Below are 20,614 nucleotides of genomic sequence, written 5' to 3' on the forward strand. Positions count from 1 at the left end.
AAAAAAGGAAGAGGACGTAGGAAGAAAAAGGATTAAGAGTCGAGAACGGTACAACGAATCGTCTTCTTTCTCTAATAGTCCATGAAACGTCAAAGCTTCCGCGCTTCACGCGGGAAGGGGGGGGGAAGAACTGAATTTAGACAAGGATTAAGAGTCGAAAACGGTACAACGAATCGTTTTCTTTCTCCAATAATTTAATCAAACGTCAAAGGGGGAACTCCCCCTCCCTGCACCCAGAGAGAATCGCACGCTTCGCACTGCCGCCCCCTAAAATGAAATCCTGGCTACGCGCTTGGAACCAAAAGCAATATGTTTTTCATTTACTAATGAGATCTATGTTTGTTGGAGATCTCCTTACACAGAATATTGGAATGGGTTTTTCACGATGAAAGTTGTTTGGAGACATCAATATTCATAAAATGTATGTTTCTATCACCAGGAAATAAGGAATTTTCTGTTTACATGAACCTTTCCTGGTTGCTTATTAATGCATTTGCCCACTGGTTACATAATACTTTCATAATTAAGTTGATATTCCTCACCATTGGAATTGTTTTGGTAATGTCTAAATTTCGTTTAAATATAGATGATATCAGTCTTGTAGGCCTACATTGCAGGCAATAGTCAGGACTAACATTTAGCATGTTATTAATTTTTATTACCACTCTTATGTTCTCTGAAATGTTATCTTTATTGAGGGTAACTTGAACAAGTTAATAACTTGGTGAGGAGGGTGTGCAATCTGCCACACGCTTCTACCTCTTGGTTGCTTTGATCCATTGCCGAAAATATTTTGGCACCTATCACCCCCCCCCCCCCCTTCAACCACGGATACAAATTGACACCCATGGCTATAGAGCCAGTAAGTAATAATCTGATTTTCAGACCATTTTACTGAACTTGGTCGTACGTTTTATGCTGCGCAAAGATGTAATCAGTTTAATTTTGGCCATCACACGTAGGCTTATCACAAGTAGGTTATTGATGTAGACAAATGCTCATGTACCCTTTACAGCTCATTTTATGTATGTTCTAACCAAATAAGAAAACAAGCCAGTCAGTCACTCAATATTGTCTGGCAGTGAAGTTTAGCAAGTATACTGGTTTCCTTGCATAATTTGAATATTAGGACACTCCTAACGTTTAAATGTCACAGATAGGACATACATGACATATTCATAATTCCTGCAAAGTTTTACAGAATTTGATGTTGGCTGCAAAAGGGACATAGTATCTTTAATACACATTTTTTCAAATAGCCTTTGATGATTAACTTACTCTGTTCACACTGATGTATATTTCATATGTATTGTAATTTGTAGGTTTATTTGTAATGCTTTGTTTCGGTTTAATATGTAATTGTTTATCATTGTATTTAAAAAAAAATTTGTTATAGCTCTTAGAGGTTTGGGTGGAAGGCGCTTTATAAGCACCGTTTTTTATTATTATATTATTAAACTGTCAGTGCATTTCAGCATTGTTGACAGGCCTGTGCAAATAAAGGTCCATGAAAAATGAACTCACAAATAATAAGCCCTTTAGATAATCTTTGCTCTATTCTGGTCGAGGGGCACTTTAATAATAATAATATTTAATTTTCATATAGCGCTTAATACATGTCTCTAATCTATCATTCTTCCTCGAGTCTTGATGAAAAAGGTAATGGCTTTAAACCTGATTCTTTCTTTGTTTTTGTTTTTGTTATTGAAGTGCAATGTCGAAAAGAAAATTGATTGAAATGTGGACACACTTTTGTAAGCGACAATATAAAACACGTGTGGTTTGCTTTTTTATTATTCCTATTGTCTTGCTATGTGTTTCTTTCCATGTTCACGCACAAAAGATTGCTAGCCTTCAAACAAAAAAGGGTTCCTACCCAGATGTCTATGTTTGGATGTTTTTCACTATTAAACGTGTGAAGATGGGCGCGATTATTATATTGGTTCCATAATATCATGGTGATATGACGCAAACCCTCAGATAGTCGTTGACTCTATTCTGACTGAGGGGCATTTTGACCCCCCCCCCCCCCCCCCCCCGTCCCCCACTGTTAATTTATGATTTCATTTTCTAGATCATTTCGCACGAGTCTATCACTTTTTCCTCGAGTCTTGATGAAAAAGGTACACGTACTGTGAAAGGTTGGGCAATATTTTGCCCAGTGGTATTGGTAAACGTATAGTAGAGGGTGAAAAAGGGGGATACGAACAGAAACGAGAACGGGACAAGACAGTACTTAACATGACACAATAGGCCACTTTCGTAATGTAACCAAATTTAATGCATAAGTCTTTGTAAAGTGCCTCAATACAAATTATTTCATTCACCTGATAAGAATAATAGTATTTCAATAGACAGAATCCGAACTGCATACATTAGTTGTTGCCAGGTTGGACAAACGTTATGGCTTGACCTACCTAGCAACACTTAATAAATGCAGTTGCATTATGACTATTGAAATACTATTATTCTTATCAGGTGAATGAAATAATTTGTATTGAGGCACTTCACAAAGACGTATGCATTAAATTTGGTTACATTACGAAACTGGCCTATTAGAAGAACACGGTCATAATTCAAAGAGTAGACAATGACGAAAAAGAAGTGAGAGATCGGGGTATAGAAAATAATACAAAATGATGAGCTGCATGTGGGGTTGAGAAGAAGATGAGGAAAGAGCAATGCGCATTAAAATTAATTTTGTTTATGTCAGATTTATGTTTAGTAACATTCATTGCCTGTTTAATTATTTTCCAGGTATTTTTCATATCATGTTTGTATAATACCAACATATTTTCAAAATATCTTTTCTCTTCCAAACGAATAATCTTAGTCAAAGTATTCTTACAAGATGTAAACAGTGCGTCCCAGAAAAAAAAACGAAACCGAGAACTATCGATGTCTTATTATAACTTAATCACAATTATAATTAATAAATGACACATAGTTGTAAAGCTTAGAACCGCCTCTTTCATTTGTTCAACTCATATGATGCATATTTCACGCATGATTGATTACAAGCAATTTGAAGAGAGGAAACCAAAAAGTCTTTTAGCGGATGGTATCTGAATTTCAAAGAGAAAATCACATTTCTAGAAAGTTTATTTTCTGCCCTTTCATATGACACATCAATCAGCAAAAATGAGATTCTTTTTTAAATAGCAATAACACCTATTATTTATCCCTCGCTCTCTCTTTCATCCACCCTTTCTCAGTTTCTTCCTTACTGTCTCTATTTCTCTTTACATTCTTATCCTTCTCTCCCTCTTGTTTATTTCCTGCTCTATTTCCTTCCTTCTTTCATCTCCATCCTCTTTCTACACAGTTTTCTCCCTTCTATCTCTCTTTCTTTGTCCATGCAGCTTTCAAACAAATTTGTGAAATCTGACAGTCCCTTTCTCGTGCCCCTCTTTGTCCTTTTTTGTCTAAATTATACAAAAATATAATCTATTCTTATCCAAAAATGATGCAATTTTAAGAGAAATTCATTTAAGCAGCACTTCTTTATTTCAAATTCTATACAGAAAAACAGAAGATTTACCCTTGCCACATGCCTATTTCTGAACAAATACTGTGTACTACACTATAAATTCACTAAAATATTCATTACTCACACTCCATTCGTCTTAATTACAATAAGTGGCAATTCTAGGGCTCTCTGGCACAGGGAAAGATGGGGAGGGGGGATGACATAAGCCAGACAACAAATCTGAATCTACGACAAATAAAGTAAATAACTAATGAAGTTATCACACTTTTTGGAAAGTTTTATTTTTAATCCAGAATTCTCTGACAAGAAAAAGGACCTGTTATAACATTTTCCTTCTAAGGGACTAAAATTGCTGAATTTGAGCCATGCTAACCCAGTTTTGCTGAGGGCATGCAACCCCTGGGTCTACCATTGCATGGAATAGTTCATCTTTGAATGAATATTAACTCATAAAAAAAATAGTTACACATTTTTTTGTAATCAGAAAACAGACAAAATGTTAACAAAATCATTTTTTTTTTTTTTTTTTTTGAAATCCACAGCAGGCATCAACAATATGATCTTAATATCATGAAAAAGGAATAAACAATCAGTCTTCTAGCTTGATAGAGTGGAGGTAATATTGGAGCGCAATAAGCACCCAGGGTGGTGGCTATACAAATCCAATACTATTACAACTGTACAATGAAACCTGCTTTAGCAACCGTCTTTACAGAAAGACCACCTGTCCATAAAGACTGCTTTCCTTGTCTCCCTTGAGTGAGATGTATATACAGGATTCACTTTATCATATACTAACTTTAAGTTGATGCCTTGGCTAGCTTCAGACTTATCATAACGACTTATGACTTTAAATACAATTCAGACATGGAATTTCAGTGCAAGTTGGCAAGGACTCTAAACAAGGGAAACGCTCTCGGCGGTCTCGCCTGCATAACGCAATTCAATATGATAAACCAGAACGTCAATGACGTAGCGCTCATCCGCAGCTCACAACAACAAATATCGTAAATTTTATGTGGTACACTTTTGAACTGGTCAAAAAATAGAAATTTGATGCCCTGGAAGGGACATAATTTCATTTCATTTGCATAAAGTACCATAAATAATCAATGCAGCAAAATCTCACAATTCTGTGTAGAAGTTTATTGTTCCAAATTTAGCTCTACCAGATAAGGCAAAATCGGTCAAGAAATGAGGGAAAAGAAGCAATTTTTGTTATTTTTGGAATAAATTTGCATAAATTACCATAATTAATAAATGGAGAACAATTTCAAAATTCTGTGTAGAAGTTTAGTGTCCCAATTTAGCTCTACGATATAAAGCAAACCAAATCAAAATCGGTCGAGAAATGAAGGAGAAGAAGCCTTTTTTGTGATTTCGAATAAATTTGCATAAATTAGCATAGATAATGAATTTCACGATTCTGTGTAGAAATTTTAAATCCCCTCCTAGCCCTATCATATGAAACAATCAGAATCAAAATCGATTGAAAAATAACGAAGAAGAAGCATTTTGAAAATCTTAATGTTGATGCCACAACAAAGTCTAAGTTTGTTGACCTTAAATGGCCTTTGACCTTAACTTAGTGACCTGAAATTCTACTCACATGATTGGGGAGACTTGATAACCCTATAGTCCAAGTTTCATTGACTAAGAACTTATACTTTCAAAATTATATCAAAAATTCAAAAACTTAACCTTAGGTTAAGTTTTCGATGATGACGCTACAACATAGTCCAAGTCTGTTGACCTGAAATGACCTTTGACCTTGACTTTGTGATCTGAAATTCTACTCACATGATTGGGGATACTTGATTACCCTATAGTCAAAGTTTCATTGACTAAGAACTTATACTTTAAAAATTATACCAAAAATTCAAAAACTTAACCTTAGGTTAAGTTTTTGATGTTGACGCCGTCGCCGTCGCCGTCGCCGTCGCCGTCGCCGTCGCCGTCGCCGCCGCCGTCACCGGAAAAGCGGCGCCTATGTCTCGCTTTTTGCTACGCAGGCGAGACAAAAATGTCATGCCATTCAAAATTTCACATTAAATAAACATGGAATTTCAGTGCAAGTTGGCAAGGATTCTAAAAAGTGTCATGCCATTCAAAATTTCACATTAAATAAACATGGAATTTCAGTGCAAGTTGGCAAGGACTCTAAAAAATGTCATGCCATTCAAAATTTCACATTAAATAAACATGGAATTTCAGTGCAAGTTGGCAAGTACTCTAAAAAATGTCATATCATTCAAAATTTCACATTAAATAAACAATAACCAAGTACTCTACATACCTTTATCAAAATGTTAAATACTAAATCTATGGTTAAGCTCTTCTTTTTGTACTGTGATTTTATTGTTCTTTCATTTAAATTGAACCAACATTATTTTGTTTTGTCCTTCAACCGTAAGATGAGGTCTCAGTAGATTGCATGTCTGCCTGAAAAACGGTAGACTGTATGAAAAGAAAGGGGGAGAAATATAAGAAAATAAAAACGCTGCATAATTGCGTATATAGATCATACAACACATAAATATTCCTTTCATATCAAATCCATTCATAATTAAGGATACACATTACACAATACTTCATATGCCATATGAAATACATGTAAATAGTTTTATCATTGAAATGGTACAAAATAATTGTTTATAATCCATACTCTACCGATTTACTTTTATTCTGTCATCCATCGTTATGTAAATAGCTGCTGTATTAAACAGATTGCAATCAAACTCTACACATGCCAGGGTTTACATCAGATTCATAGAATGTGTTTATGTATTTCTAAAGTATGCGTATTTGTCATGGAGTTAGCTCTTCCCCAAACATTTCTTCGTGTACTATCCAGCTGACTGCCTAACAGGTGTCAACACAGTGTTCATTTAAATGAAGAACCTTCTGGATCTCACAAAAGGGGAAGTGTTGGAAACATTCTATAAGGTAGGCCTACCTTTGAAAGGGATCACAAGTAACTTAGATAATAATTGTAATTATGATTAATAACTTCAATCATTGTCACATTATTTCAATTACACAATCAACTATTATTTCTCTCCTAATACATTTTCAAACATAAGCAACAACACAGAACCTTTTGCAAGGATGTTACGTTTAAAGGGAAAAACATTATAAACCTTGCCTGTCTACCGTACAAATCTCTTTAAAAAAAAAAGATATCTGTATCACTTACTTGCATAGAGCACTGCTGATGGGATAAGCACTTTCAAGATAGACCCAGAGATGACTATCATAGAGGTGTAGTAAAGGATTGGTAAACCAATAAGAAGCCCCCATCCACTCACAACATATAGAGAGAGTCTTGGACAAGGGAAGCCATGCATTGATCGCTCTGCATCAAATCCTTCAAAGGTGTCATGCTGAAGGAAGTAGTCAAAAGCTTTGTCCTGTAAAAGGAACAATATGTGAAGAGTGAGATAGTAAGATGGACAGAGAAACAAAGAGAGAGAGAGAGAGAGAGAGAGAGAGAGAGAGAGAGAGAAACAAAGAGAGAGAGAGAGAGAGAGAAATAGAGAATGACAGGAAAAAGAGAAGGAGAACAAGATAGATAGGAACAGAGAGAGGGAGAAAGGGTGCATGTGCATGTGTGTGTGTGTGAGAGAGATCATGGAAGTTATAGAGTGAGGGAGAGAGAGAGAGATAGAATTAGAGGGGAAGAAGAGACAGGTTGATAAAGGAACATACAAAGATAGGGTGGAGAGGGAGACACAGAGGGAGAGATGGAATAAGAGAATGAAAAGGAGAGAGACATAGAAAGAAAGAAGGGTAAAAACAGTGGGAGATATGTGGATTAAAGGGGATTAGAGAGAGAAAGAGGAAGAAGGAGATATACGTAGAGAAAAAGAGAGGGGGTAGACAATTGGTGATGTATACAATTGGAGAAAAAAGGAAGGAGAAATTGGGAGAGAGAGAGTGAAAGGGGGGGGGAATGAAATAGAATTGGACAGAGGGATACATTTTATTCTGATCTTTGTAACAACTACATCTGTTGCACACATACAATTTAAAGTTCATATAATGTACATCAACTATTGAACATTTACATGGATTTTCACCACATTGACAGGCCAGGCCCTAAAAGCAGAATTTAGTAGTAAAATCACAGGACTGATCATGATAAAGCAAACAAGATAAGGGGCCTTTACCTTTCCTCTGTACATCTCATGGCAAACTCATCCTCTGATCCAGAAGGAACATCATCTAAAGGGAATCTCCTGTTTGGATTAATTATTGAAAGCTAAATTAATCTTATTTTCACAACAACTTTTGTTTGCAATATAATAATGGGTATAACAATGGTGGTTTCTTATGCCATGCACATGTCTATCACATTGTGTTTCTCTTGGTGTTCAAACTTTATTACCCTGGTCATGGCTATCGGCCAATATGTAGTGCTCTGGTACATCGGGTACTGAGGCACACCTGGGTAGGTGGAAGGGAGTGATGTGTATTAGCGTCTTGCTAAAACTTTGGAATTCCATTTTTATGCTACTTTATGATTCTTCTCTTGAGTCGTGAATTTGTGATCGAGGAGAAAGTCTGGGATCTTTTAAAGGGTGGATGTAATACTGAATATCACACTACGAGAGGTGAACTTGTTTGCTTTGTTCTTTAACAAGATGAGGCAGTTGGGGGTTAGAGTCAGTTGTGCATACTCCTGTGTTAGAATAATGGTGGAGCACAGATCTCATGACCATTAATTCCATATTCGAAACTAAGCTGATAAACAAGTGGTCTTTGATTTGGCAAATGACAATTAGCATCAAATTTAAAATAACCTTGATATGCTTTATTGATGAAAAAAGAAACCCCAAATAATACATACAATTCATTAAAATTGTTTTGCATGAAATGATTTTAAAAATGTATATTGGAACATACAAAAAAGGCAATGTCACATGAGTCAACATTATGAATATTTTTTATAAATGTAATGCGTCCTGGGAGAAATTTCAATAGTTTAAACATATTTGTGGCTTACACCCAGTAATTAAGATCTGTAATTGAAAAAAAAAATCTTGGAACCAGCAGGATTTGAATCTGCCATCTACTGCTATGACGGACTAATGAATATTAATAAGTCAGAATGAATCAGGAGAGCTTGGGTACTTGTTTCTAGTTCATCGTGACTGTGCCATGGACGAGTGATGGCCTGGTGGTAGAGTCGCTGCCCGGTAATCAGTAGATGGCAGGTTCAAATCCCGCTGGTTCCAAGATTTTTTCTGACTTGTTTTTCAATTACAGATTGATCAATCAATCTTATTTACTGGGTGTAAGCCACAAATATGTTTAAACTATTATGAATATTACTCTCTCACATATTACTGTAAGTAATACTTATTAATAAGAAGTTGCTTATTCATGACAAACCCAAATGCTTCCTGTAGCAGCAGAAAGGAGAAATAAAATTATTCTAGAAATGAGATCATATACTAGGTGAAATATTATACAAATTATTAGGGATTATTACAAATGTATCATGACAAGGTTGCCATTCCAGATTTAAAGCCATCAGCTACAAGTGGCTCTGTTTTTAGATTTATTGGTTGCATTGGTGAGCTATCAAAGTTTGGTTGACTCTTCAAACCATATACTTGACAGAATGCGTGCAAGAAGATAGACGATGATATTGAGAACTGTACCTTGCATAAACATGACAGTCAGACTTCTTGCCACAGAGTACATCATAGAGTGTTGGAGCCTTGCCACCCTCATACGCCAGTGTTGCATCATATATTTGGACGTCTAGGAGAGTAATGCAATTAGATAAAACATTTGAAATTTGGCTATTGGAACTATAGAAGCGTGAGGGTATTACCTATACTCAGTAATTTTTGTGTGCGGCTGAGCTGCACAAGGCCAGATGGTTATGTATTTATAATACCGAGCACAGTGCCTGGAATTTTCTGGTATTGTGCACAGTAAATTTATGATCAGAACAGAAGGCCCTGCACTACTAAGATCCACACAAGCATTACTGCAGAATGTCCTTAAATTGTCTGTATCATGTAACTTTGAAATTATGTTGAAAACATATGGAAACTCATTCAAAAAGATAATGGTCTCATCGTTTTCCTAGTTCATACCATGTGCAATCAAATTCTAATTACATATAATTAATCCATGTTAATATTTATATATGAAATATGTGTTTAAATCAAATATTTATTTGAAATGATAATTATAATTAGGGTCCACTTTGATATCTTAAGGATTATTTAGCAAATAGAAAACGATATGTTAATTTCAACTGTCTTAATTCGTATTTACTTTCCGTTAATTTTGGTGTTCCCCAAGGCTCCATTTTAGGCCCACTTTTATTTCTTTTATACATAAATGATTTATGGCTCAAGGCATGGGCCCACAGAGGATTTTTTTATGTTGGGAACCGGGGTAAAATGCAATAAATTATTGAAAAATTATTGCATTTCTGTTTTTTATTTTATTTATGGAAACTGCCCCCTACCCTAGCCCCCGCTGCGTACAGTCATGATACAGTGACAAAGCAATGGCCTCGTAACTGTGAGGTCCCAGGATCAAAACAGTGTTGATGTGCTATATTAGACCCCTTTTGTGGGGCATTAATCCTCATTACTGTCATTTATGACTTAAGGGCGTAGGTCCCCTATTTAATAAGCACAGAAGCATACGCATGCTTTAGCAGTCACGCAAAACACACATTTGCAAATTATTATTCAATAAAATCTGAGAATGTATACTTTTATTTAGATCTATTATTTTTAATTTTTTAAAAATAATTCCATAAATTGGGGTAAAACAAAAATATTCCACCTACATGTATATGAGCGACAGTGTATATGATTATTTTTATTTGAAAACACAGAAATAAAAACAAACAAACAAAAACAAAATATATATTTTTAATATCATAAAATGCCAAATTTACCAAGGAAAATACTTTGGCAGGATTGATCCCATTCAACTCTTTTCATGCCACATAAATAATCTCTGGGCCACATTGTATCTAGCATGGGATAGATGTACCAAAGGCTCCAGGATTATTCAAATTACCAGTGTTAAAAGTAGCGAATCAAGACCAGAAATGGTGAATTTGCAAGGTCATTGTGATGCACAAAGCTATCCTAGCTTCCATCGATTGGTGCCTATGTTTGTCTGTAAATTGTTTATGTAAAAGATGAGTAACTGTGGAGTGAGGCAAAGGAAGTGACGGAAATGTTAATGGAAATACATGTACTCACTTTTTCCTCTGAAAGCCTGTACACACAGACCAAAACCTTTGGTCCTTGGTATCAGATGATGCTTCAGCTCAGGGAGTCCCCTCTCTCTCGCAAAAGCCTGACTAAGCCGGTACTTTTCCTCTGTGTATCTTGTCCCTTCACAAAATATGACGGTCTGTGAAAAATGGGAAAGAAGAAAAACATGATGTAATAACGATATAATCATAATCATCATCATCATATATTAAATGTATAGACCAGATTTGGAAACGTCCCCTCTCAAAAAATAAAATGTGGTGGTGGCGGTGGTTATTTTACTGCTAAGAAAGCATAAATGCTTGTTACTAAGCAACCAGACGGCCGAGGGTTTAGATTCTCTCCGAGGGACCTGGTAATGAGGATTAATGCCTTACCAAAGGGCACTAGCGCATTGCCTTGGTTCGAACCTGGATTACCGGATTACGAGACCACTGCTCTACCAACTGAGCTATTGCGCCATGGCAAGTAGAAGCTCTTATCACCAATCATGTGATAGAAATAAAATAAAATATAAGAGCCTGTGGTTATTATACTATCTGTTAAGAGTGTCAGATGGGCAGATTAACTCAACAGAAGGCATGTGGTCTATTTTGCATTAATTGGTTCTCCATGCACCTTCCGTAGGTCACTAGAGGTAGTATAATAGGAAAACAGGCATTACTCCAACCCCTAATAATTGAGTAACATTACTATACATAATAACCTTGATTAATGGAAATTCATATACCGTATTTGCCGGCGTATAGGCCGCAGTATTTTTGGAAGAGAAAATATCAAAAAGTCGGGGTGCGGCCTATGCGGCGAAAGTAGTTTTTTTTTTTTTTTTTTTTTTTTTTTTTTTTTTTTTTTTTATTTTCGATTTATGGCGCTATGCCTGGCAATGTCTCCCAGCTCAGTAATCAGTGTGTTGACTCACCACTCGGAAACTAAAACAACACTAAATTTGAATGTCATCTTTGTTTGAAAGTAATGTTTCTAATAGATCTCAATATGTAGTTTATAATAATAGTTCCTCAAATTTTTTCTATAACAAATGGTGTACCACAAGGTACACCACTGGTACCATAGGTACTTTATTGTTTTTAATTCACATTAATGATCTTACACATTCTTCTAAAAACGACATTGTTACTATTATTTGTGACAATTTTACAAGCACAAATCAGCGCCTTTAACTGCACCTCGATGTTAAATGAAGGTCCTTCCACGCGTGGGTTTTCGGCAGCAAAAAAAAAAAAAAAAAAAAAAAAAAAAAAAAACGATTTTTTTTTTTTTTTTTTTTTTTTTTTTTTTTTTTTTTTTTTTTTTTTTTAATGTCAAAATCGGGGGTGCGGCCTATGCGGAGGTGCGGCCTTTACGCCGGCAAATACGGTATATATTCCACTACCAGGTACATGATCTTCTGTCATGAGTCCTACGTGTACTTCTTTCAATTAAGGCACATGATCACTCATGAATCTAAAATTTCTGACTAATTTCTTTATGATTGATCTAAGTTGAAAAAAAGAATAAATGACAACATGGTGCCAAATGAAATATCCACCTCAGCGACCTTTGACCCAAATCTAATCAGGTTATCTGATAATGGAGATGCTTATAAAGGCCTTTGCATTTCACATGGTGCTTGAGTTGATGTGAAAAGGTTGGCAAGATTGGGGGGGGGGGTGGGGGGAGGGTACATTCAATGTCATGTTACTTGACCTCTGCAACCTTTGACCTCATCAAAATATTAAGAAGTTTATCTCCCACTGGCAATAGCTTAAACATGAATTCATGACAAAACAGACATTTGATGTAACTTGTAAGCAGTTGTAATTTTATTTTAACTGATCATTGTGACCTTTGACCTGTAACCTTACCTTCCAAAAATCTAAACATTATTGCCTCATATGTATCATGCATAGTTATTAAATTTATAATCAATACAATTATATCACTTGGGAATAATTTGGTTTATTGAAATTAAAAATAAAGCACTCATCTTGCACACATGGCTTGCCATAGACTCATGAATATGTATGATATATTTATGAATATATGCATCTTACCTGGACTTTCAAATACTAAAGCCAACTTTGGAGCAAAATGTCTATAAATAATTGTAAAAGCAAAACCAAAAAGCAAATTTCTGTTACTGTTAGTGTAAATAATGTATAATTAAGATAACATACTCATACTGAATTAGAATTGGTGAAGTAAATCTGGAATATCATCCCATCTATTTTTACTAACCGCTGCAAAAACCATCTATATTTTAGGTGGGCTTGCTGCCTGCCCTGATATCAAGTATGCCTTAAACTAATGAGTAAGGAAAATAACGAGCCTAGGTAGCCCTAGGTTCCACAGCTAAATAGTCTGTGAGGAATTTCTCTTGAGGGAACAGGTAGCCCTTGGGGTGACCCATCTTACTTTGGTGGGATGCACCATGATTGGCTTATCTTCCCGCCTCCCTCTAAAATATTCTAAAGAAAGAGCAATACAAATTCCGTGGTTTTGTGAACTTGGCAGGCAGGCATAAACCCTCATCAGTCGTAATGCATAACAATGGGTACGAGCTAGGATGGGCCCTGTTTTGTAGCTGCTCCTGACAGAGTTGGGCTCTGCTCAAGACTTGATGGAATTTTCAAATGAGAATCGAAAATATCACTGTGACGTAGTGCCGGACAACTCTCCAATTTCCATTTTTTTATTTTTTATTCCTACTTGCTAATTTAAAAAAAAAAAAAAATACCAGTAGTAAATTGCGATGGTTTACGGAAGCGTGTGTGAAAAAGCTTTAATTTCTTTTGTTTGGTTAATTGGTTCAAATATGAGAAATTTTCAGTTAAAGCTTCGCAGCACTCAACAAGCTCTCTCATCATCATCATCATTATCATTACCATCATCATTGCTACCATCATCAGCAGCCAGTGATTACAGGTTAAAAATCTGCTGCTTAAAAATGAGATATTTGATACTAAATCAAATCTTAATTGGGGAAGTATCAAGCATTATCTTACCTTTGTTTCCTCCTCCAAAGTATATTAAAACCAAAACCCGGTTCAAAACCATTCTCCTCCAGCATTTTTAAATGTCAAGTGACCTTTATGAGCATGAATAGAAAAGCAAAGCAATAATAACTATGAGAGAGAAATGGATAAAATAATGAATATTAATGTTTGTTGAGATCGAGCCAAAAGAGCATTTATTTCCTAATATTTAGGATATGATTTTATGACCATTCGGCTCTTAGTAGAGGAAATGAGCATGAAGTTTAGATAAGCCATATATTGATGGAGATATATAAACTAAAATAAAGAATAAATGCTTTAAAAGGAACTATATAGTATTTTGACATTGATAAGCTAATATATGTATATATATATATATATGTTCTGTTGTAGTACACAAGAAAGAATATTTTTACAAATCTAACAAAAGTAAAGTAAGATTTCGTTCACATTATTTAGCTTCACAACTAATGAGCCAATTCTGGATATTGAGAAAATAAAAGTTTTTCTCCACAAAAAAAAAAAAATTAATTTGGGAAGTTTATATCCTCTTAGGTATTGTGATGGGAAAAAAATAGTGATATTATTTGAACAGGAACCATACGACTTATTTAAATAATAATAAAATTGGTAATAAATTATGTTTCTATAGCACTTTATGAAAATGTTTCTAAGTGCTTGAAATAGCCAAAATAGTAAAAATGATAACAACACTCAAACGTTGAAGGGTAGTACAAGGTTAAACAAGACGTAGGTCAGCAAAGCAGAGGCCATGCACGTACTTGATGGTGTCTAAACCCCCCCCCCCCTTCCTTTTATTCAAAGTTCTGAACCTGAAAATAATATTGTGATAAGATAAGAAGGAGAGTAAACAAAATCAGCTCATATGCTATCTCTTGTACAGTGTAACAAGGTCAAATGTCAGATTATCTTACGAGCAAACATGGAGCACACAGATTGAAAAGGAAGTTTGTTCAAGACTCAAATAAAAGATTTCATATGCAAGCTACAATGGGTTTTGCAAACAGCAAAAATAAATAAGATAGGCTATGCAAACAAGCAAATACGATAAATGCACACACAAAAATCAAATGCAATGTGTAATGCTATTATATGAATTAAATTGAAAAAGGGAAGATGAAAAAGCAGTGACAAAAAAAGACCAGTATAAGAAAACAATAATGATAAAGTACATGCATAACATTCAAAATGTAGTAGCTAAATTACAGTGATGAACATTTTGCAAGAATGAAGATGCTAAACCATAACATGTTTGGCAAACAAGCAGCAAATGAAAGAAGCACACACACTAAGAGAACCTTGTTTTGTGACGATAAAGGATAAGATATTACTTTAGCAACTTCACCTAATCGAACAGATCATTTTTGTAGATTGTCTTTAAATACTTCAACTGACCTAAGTTATAAATATGAGAGTGAATTGATGCAAAACAAACAAATCAAAACAAGAAAACAAACAAATAAACAAGCAAAGAGAGGGCTAATAATGGCACTATATTCTTACTGTAGTTGGAAAGTGAAATGTAGTGATGTTTCGTAGTTGCTTCAAAAGGTTCTCCTTGTCCTTAGTGTAATTCCTCTTGACGAAAGGTTGTTCAGTGAGAAAGAAGGACAAGCCCATGATGGGAACGTACTTCAGCTCATCCTTCATGCATGCTTTGCCACCCTGGTAGAAGAATAAGAAGTGAACATTAAGATAGTTTCGTAGATTGGGAGGGGGATGAAGGATGGGAGTGAACCCCCCCCCCCCCCCCCCATGAGCATTATTAACTTAAAATCAAGCTTTTTTCAATGGGGAAAAATATCCTCTTTCACTTCAGAACTTTGTGAAGACCAATTGGAGTGTGTTTTTTTACTTTTGATGTTTCAATGTTTATTAACGCATGAGAAAGGGAGAAGGGGAATTGAAATAAAGATTACACAAACTCACAAGCACAATTACTACATCATTGAAGAGTGTGGCAAATGTAGATAAATTGTGTATGTCTTGCCAAAGGATATTTTTTCTTTTCAGTAGTTAAATTATTTAAACAAGGTTGCCTCTTCAGATAATAAAGTGCTTGAAGGCCCAAACATACCAAACACGTTTAGTAACGTGTTTGTGGCTGTGGTTTGAACCCTGTACCTTGTGATCCACAGTCTGGTGAGTTATCCACTAGACCACAAAACCTCTACTCCTATCCCACTCACCGGTAGAAGGTTGAACCCTGTACCTTTTGATCCACAGTCTGGTGAGTTATCCACTAGACCACAAAACCTCTACTCCTATCCCACTCACCGGTAGAAGGTTGAACCCTGTACCTTTTGATCCACATCCAGTGGATTCCACTATCCACTACCACAAACCTCTACTTGTATCCCCCTCACCGTAGAAGGTTGAACCTTGCACCAACCTGCCAAGTGATGATCCAATCAACGTCACTTCGGTGGTTGAGGACAAATAAGCAGTCATCTTTACCAATGAATGGAAGATCCTCGTCCTTACAATGAATAAATAGCTGTGATCCAGACCAATGGTCTACCAACCAAACATACTCTGCAACCAAATGATAAACTGAATTTTAGTTAAGTACTTGTGATTGTGAAAGGTTGTGCCTGACTTTAAAACTGTGAATTGACTAAGATTCTAGATAACATTTCATTTCTTATTTAGGCATACAGTACATAATACAAGACCATATTTGCATGAATTTTTATATGTGTATCTCTTAACATAAAAATCCTCCCATTCCCATCCATCTTTTTGTAATCTTTATTTCAATCCCCCTCCCCCCCCCCCCCCCCCTTGCTCTTTTCTAAACTGCATAGAGTAATTTCTCAAATTAGTTGCATTGCAAGCACATTGATTTCATTGGTCAAATATTCTTTTTCTCTGAAAAAGGAATAATATAGCAGATATACCAGTTCCCAGAAAAAGGAAGCCTACAATGCGATTTGCAATTAATCACGTTTGGTAGTTTTATCTTCTCCATTTTACTTTTGGAAGGGGAGGTGCAGTAATATATTGCTGGCTATACTCACGTAACCAGAAGAGTTTTTATGAGCCCTCCATTGGCATTCGATATACCAGCGTCTGCTGAAGGGCCATACGATGAGGGTGCAGCACTGTAGAGCTACCACGATAAGACCGCTGATGATAAATATACACCACAGACAAATATGGGTCAGGGTTGACTGCTTCAGGATATTGATTAATCCCATGATAGTGAAGTCTGAATGGAAGAGAAACAAAGCAGAATGTTATTACAAGTGACAACTTTGTAAATATTATTAATAAAGGAGAAGAAAAAGAGATCAGCGAAAGAATACTGCATGTAGAGATATCCATAAGCAGGTCATAAGTAATTATTGAGAGGAAAGAAATATTTTTTCGCAGCCTCTGCTGAATTGAATGTTAAATTATAATTAAAAAACATATCATATTTCTTTAACAATTTTTCAACAACATAAAAACAAAAATAATCAAGAGTCTGTGTGATTCCTCAGACTTCACTAATAAATAAACTACGCAAAAACTAGATCTCAGGGGTGTTAGTGAGCGCTAGAAAAAAAAGGTTTTAGAAATCCGAGCGAAGCGAGGTGTTAGTGCTTAATTCAAAACCAGATTTACATCGATCTCAGGGACTGTCCATTTTTGGAAGAAAAAACAATCATGAAAAAAAAATTATTTAAAAAAAAAAATGTCTGGAAAAATAATAATCAGGAAACCGATCTAAATCAAGAAATTAACAGGCCTGTAGATCTAGTACTAAAATCAGGGAATATCCTCAAATTTCTCAAATTTTTGATTAGCAATTTCAGATTTCAGTGATGGATAAATATTTCAAATGAAATTCTGTACATTTCTATGGAAGAAAACTGCTACACAAAAAAGATATTTTGTATAGCAGTCATGCAAAATGCATAGCGAATTGCGATGCGATACCAGGAAAATTATTCCCTGAAAATGGACATGAACTTGACATATTATTAACTGACTACTGACTGAGTGATAGACATTTCATTTTTTAATTCAAGCCCATGCACTAATTCCACTCCTACAATGCATGAGGTCTATAACCATAAACAATATCATCTAAAATCCAGATTGTAAGAAGTCTGGACAAGGATGTGTGATGTGACCAGTGCAGCACAACCTGCAGTCTCTTCTGTATCTAAGCAGACGACATGACTAGTCGTCACTAACACTCCACTGGAGTGTCTGTTCACCCTAGTCTTCACCGCCTTCTCCGCCGCCGCCGCCGCGCGCCGCACCAGAGCCAGTAGGGCGCTTTAGTAACGAGACGGTACGCACAGGAGACGGTAATGCGAGCGCGAACAAAAACAAACTGCGCATGCGCGATTCTGAATTCTCTCCGTCCGTCCCTTTTCGGAACGGTACTCTCCCAACATAGCGTTCGTTCCCTTAACACGACGTAAGAGAGAGAGCTGACAAATAATTTGTATCTAGATCTAACAATGCAGGGGCCCTACTGAAGATAAAAACAGGGAATCTACTAGTGTTTCCAATGTCTGTTCGGTATCTATACCTCAATCTACAATAAATTGATGGTTTTGGCCGTTTAGGCCTACTTGCATGACGTGCCTGCACGCTGCGCACTACTGCCCACGCCCATCGCCGGTCTATTGCCCCGGCGGCGTCCGGCCAAGCCTCGAGGCCCAAGAGCACTAGCACCAAAAATGCAGCAGTGTGCAGTTCAGAGCGCGGCTTTGCGTCCCCCTCACCTTTAGCAGACAGCGAAAGCGCTTAAACATCACGACGGTAACAGAGTGCAAGACCCGTTACAGTTGGTTAAACACTCTGTCTCCTGTGCGTACCGTCTCGTTACTAAAGCGCCCTACTGGCGAGGCGCAAGCTGGTAGTGGTAGGGTAGTAGTTACCGGTACAGGTTGAGGTTTAGAAACGGACACGCACGCACAGTTCTAAGAATCGAATGACGATACCGCATCCTGACTCCAACCTTTACCCTCACTTTCCCCCTCAAATATTCAACACACCATTACAACAACAAATAATGGGGAATAATCATGGAAGAATATGTATTACCTCCTTTACTTTTGAGTCTTGAGTCTCTAGTCTCTTGACACAAAACGACGACGGTCACGCTTTTCAATTGATCAGCTGATAAATGAATATGGAACGCTATGTGTTAAGTATGAAAGTTGAGTAATTTAGTGAGATTTATTTTTGGTCCGAATTATCTGACTCAAAATATTTTTTCAGTAAGTTATTGTAGTTGTAGGCTACTATGAGTAACCAGTTTTGCTCTACCAGAGGTAGCTCTTTAATAATACTGCTTCCCAGCGTACAAAGAAAGCTGTTACCTACTAAAACATATCCCCCCCCCCCCCCCTCCCCAAAATTATTTATTTAAAAAAAAAAAATGATAATAAAAAATAATAGTAATTGAAAAAATGAAGAAAAATGCTAATAATATTTTTTTTGTTAAAATTATAATAATAGTGAAAATATTATATAATATTGACTGGCCTTGAGGGGTATATCAGAAATATTGACCATAAACTCAGATCATATTGCCCGGTCGAACAGAGTCGAATAGGGCATATGGTCTTAGCACGGTCAATATTTCTTATATCCCCCGAAAGTAAAGCCAGTCAATATTTTTATTGTTATCCAAATCAGACATCTAGAGCAAATACAAAAATCCACCATGACAATCTCAAAGAACTGAAAAAACTTTGTCAAATCAGTACTCCAGTGCTTGACGAAAATGTTTGATACACTGCAAACAGTGTGCATTTGGTGTGATTATTACGTCACAATAGAGTGCGCGCAAAGTGCGCAGCACTACCCAGGTCGAATTCCATTAGGATCCGATCCTATTGGACCATCAGAAACCATTAAGCTATTGGTGTCTAATGGTGTCTAATGGTTTCAATAGGGAAAGTGAAATGATGGACCCACAGAAACCATTAGAAAATCTCTATTGGACCAACACAAACCCACAGAAAGAAATGCTGATGACCAACAGAAAGCTTCTATTGGACCAGCATCCACCCATGTCTTCTATGGGGTTTCTGTTGGCCCATTAGATATTTTCTTCTATGATAGGTTTCTGTTGGTCCATTAGATATTTTCCTGTGGGTTCCTGTTGGTCCATTAGAGATATTCTATGGGTTTCTAATGGTCCCATATTCTGAATCCCCCATTGAAACCAATAGTCCAATGGCTTCTATTGGTAAATCAATAATGATAAATCAAAATCGATTTTAGCAACTGTCCCACCAAAAGAAGTATATTCTAATCTCAATTGCATTAACTCCATCACATAGATCCATCACATTGAAGTGAGTTTTAAGAATATCCTTTATTTTAACTAAAGTCTTGTACTATTCTATATGATAAACATACATGAATTGTTTCTTGGTTAGTAATCATTATAATCAATATATCTGTTGCTAAAACGTAAATGTAATTGTAACATGATTAAACAAATAATCTATTGGTCATTAGTTGCCGAAAGAAATGAAAATCACAAAATTGATGTACATTGTTATAAGTTGCTTAACAAAATAATTATGATAAATGTAATTTTCTGTGAACACGTATAAAGTAATCATGAATATGCACGAGATAGATTTAACTGTTGGTTTCTATTGGTTTCTATTGGACCTATTGGTTTCTATTGGTCCCATAGGGTTCTATTGGTCTCATTGGTTTTTCTATTGGTCCTATCGGTCCTATTGGTCCTATCAGTTTCTATTGGTTTCTATATATTGGTTCTATTGGTCATATTGATCCTATTGGTTTCTATTGGTCTTATTAGTTTCTATTGGTCCTATTGGTTTCTATTGGTCCTTATTGGTATCTATTTCTATTGGTTTCTATGG

The 20,614-nt window shown here is 36.0% G+C and overlaps 1 protein-coding gene and 1 non-coding gene across 2 annotated transcripts; one reads left to right on the plus strand and one right to left on the minus strand.

Annotated features, from left to right (window-relative positions):
* Positions 1-5,835: 5,835 nt before the first annotated feature.
* On the minus strand, positions 5,836-16,817 carry LOC115919371 (1-acyl-sn-glycerol-3-phosphate acyltransferase delta-like). The gene is made up of 8 exons (XM_030972981.1): positions 16,784-16,817; positions 16,156-16,298; positions 15,267-15,428; positions 10,735-10,888; positions 9,157-9,259; positions 7,660-7,728; positions 6,687-6,900; positions 5,836-5,947 (listed from the first exon to the last, which is right to left on the minus strand). Exons 3-7 carry the CDS (start codon positions 15,411-15,413, stop codon positions 6,795-6,797), a joined length of 579 nt encoding a protein of 192 aa, XP_030828841.1. The 5' UTR covers positions 15,414-15,428; positions 16,156-16,298; positions 16,784-16,817; the 3' UTR covers positions 5,836-5,947; positions 6,687-6,794.
* On the plus strand, positions 13,041-13,197 carry LOC115919388. The gene has a single exon (XR_004061827.1). It is a non-coding gene; the product is annotated as a U12 minor spliceosomal RNA (small nuclear RNA).
* Positions 16,818-20,614: the final 3,797 nt, after the last annotated feature.

This window comes from Strongylocentrotus purpuratus, unplaced genomic scaffold (genome assembly GCF_000002235.5).
Source record: "Strongylocentrotus purpuratus isolate Spur 01 unplaced genomic scaffold, Spur_5.0 spur5_contig_864, whole genome shotgun sequence".
In the NCBI taxonomy this organism is placed as follows: domain Eukaryota; kingdom Metazoa; phylum Echinodermata; class Echinoidea; order Camarodonta; family Strongylocentrotidae; genus Strongylocentrotus; species Strongylocentrotus purpuratus.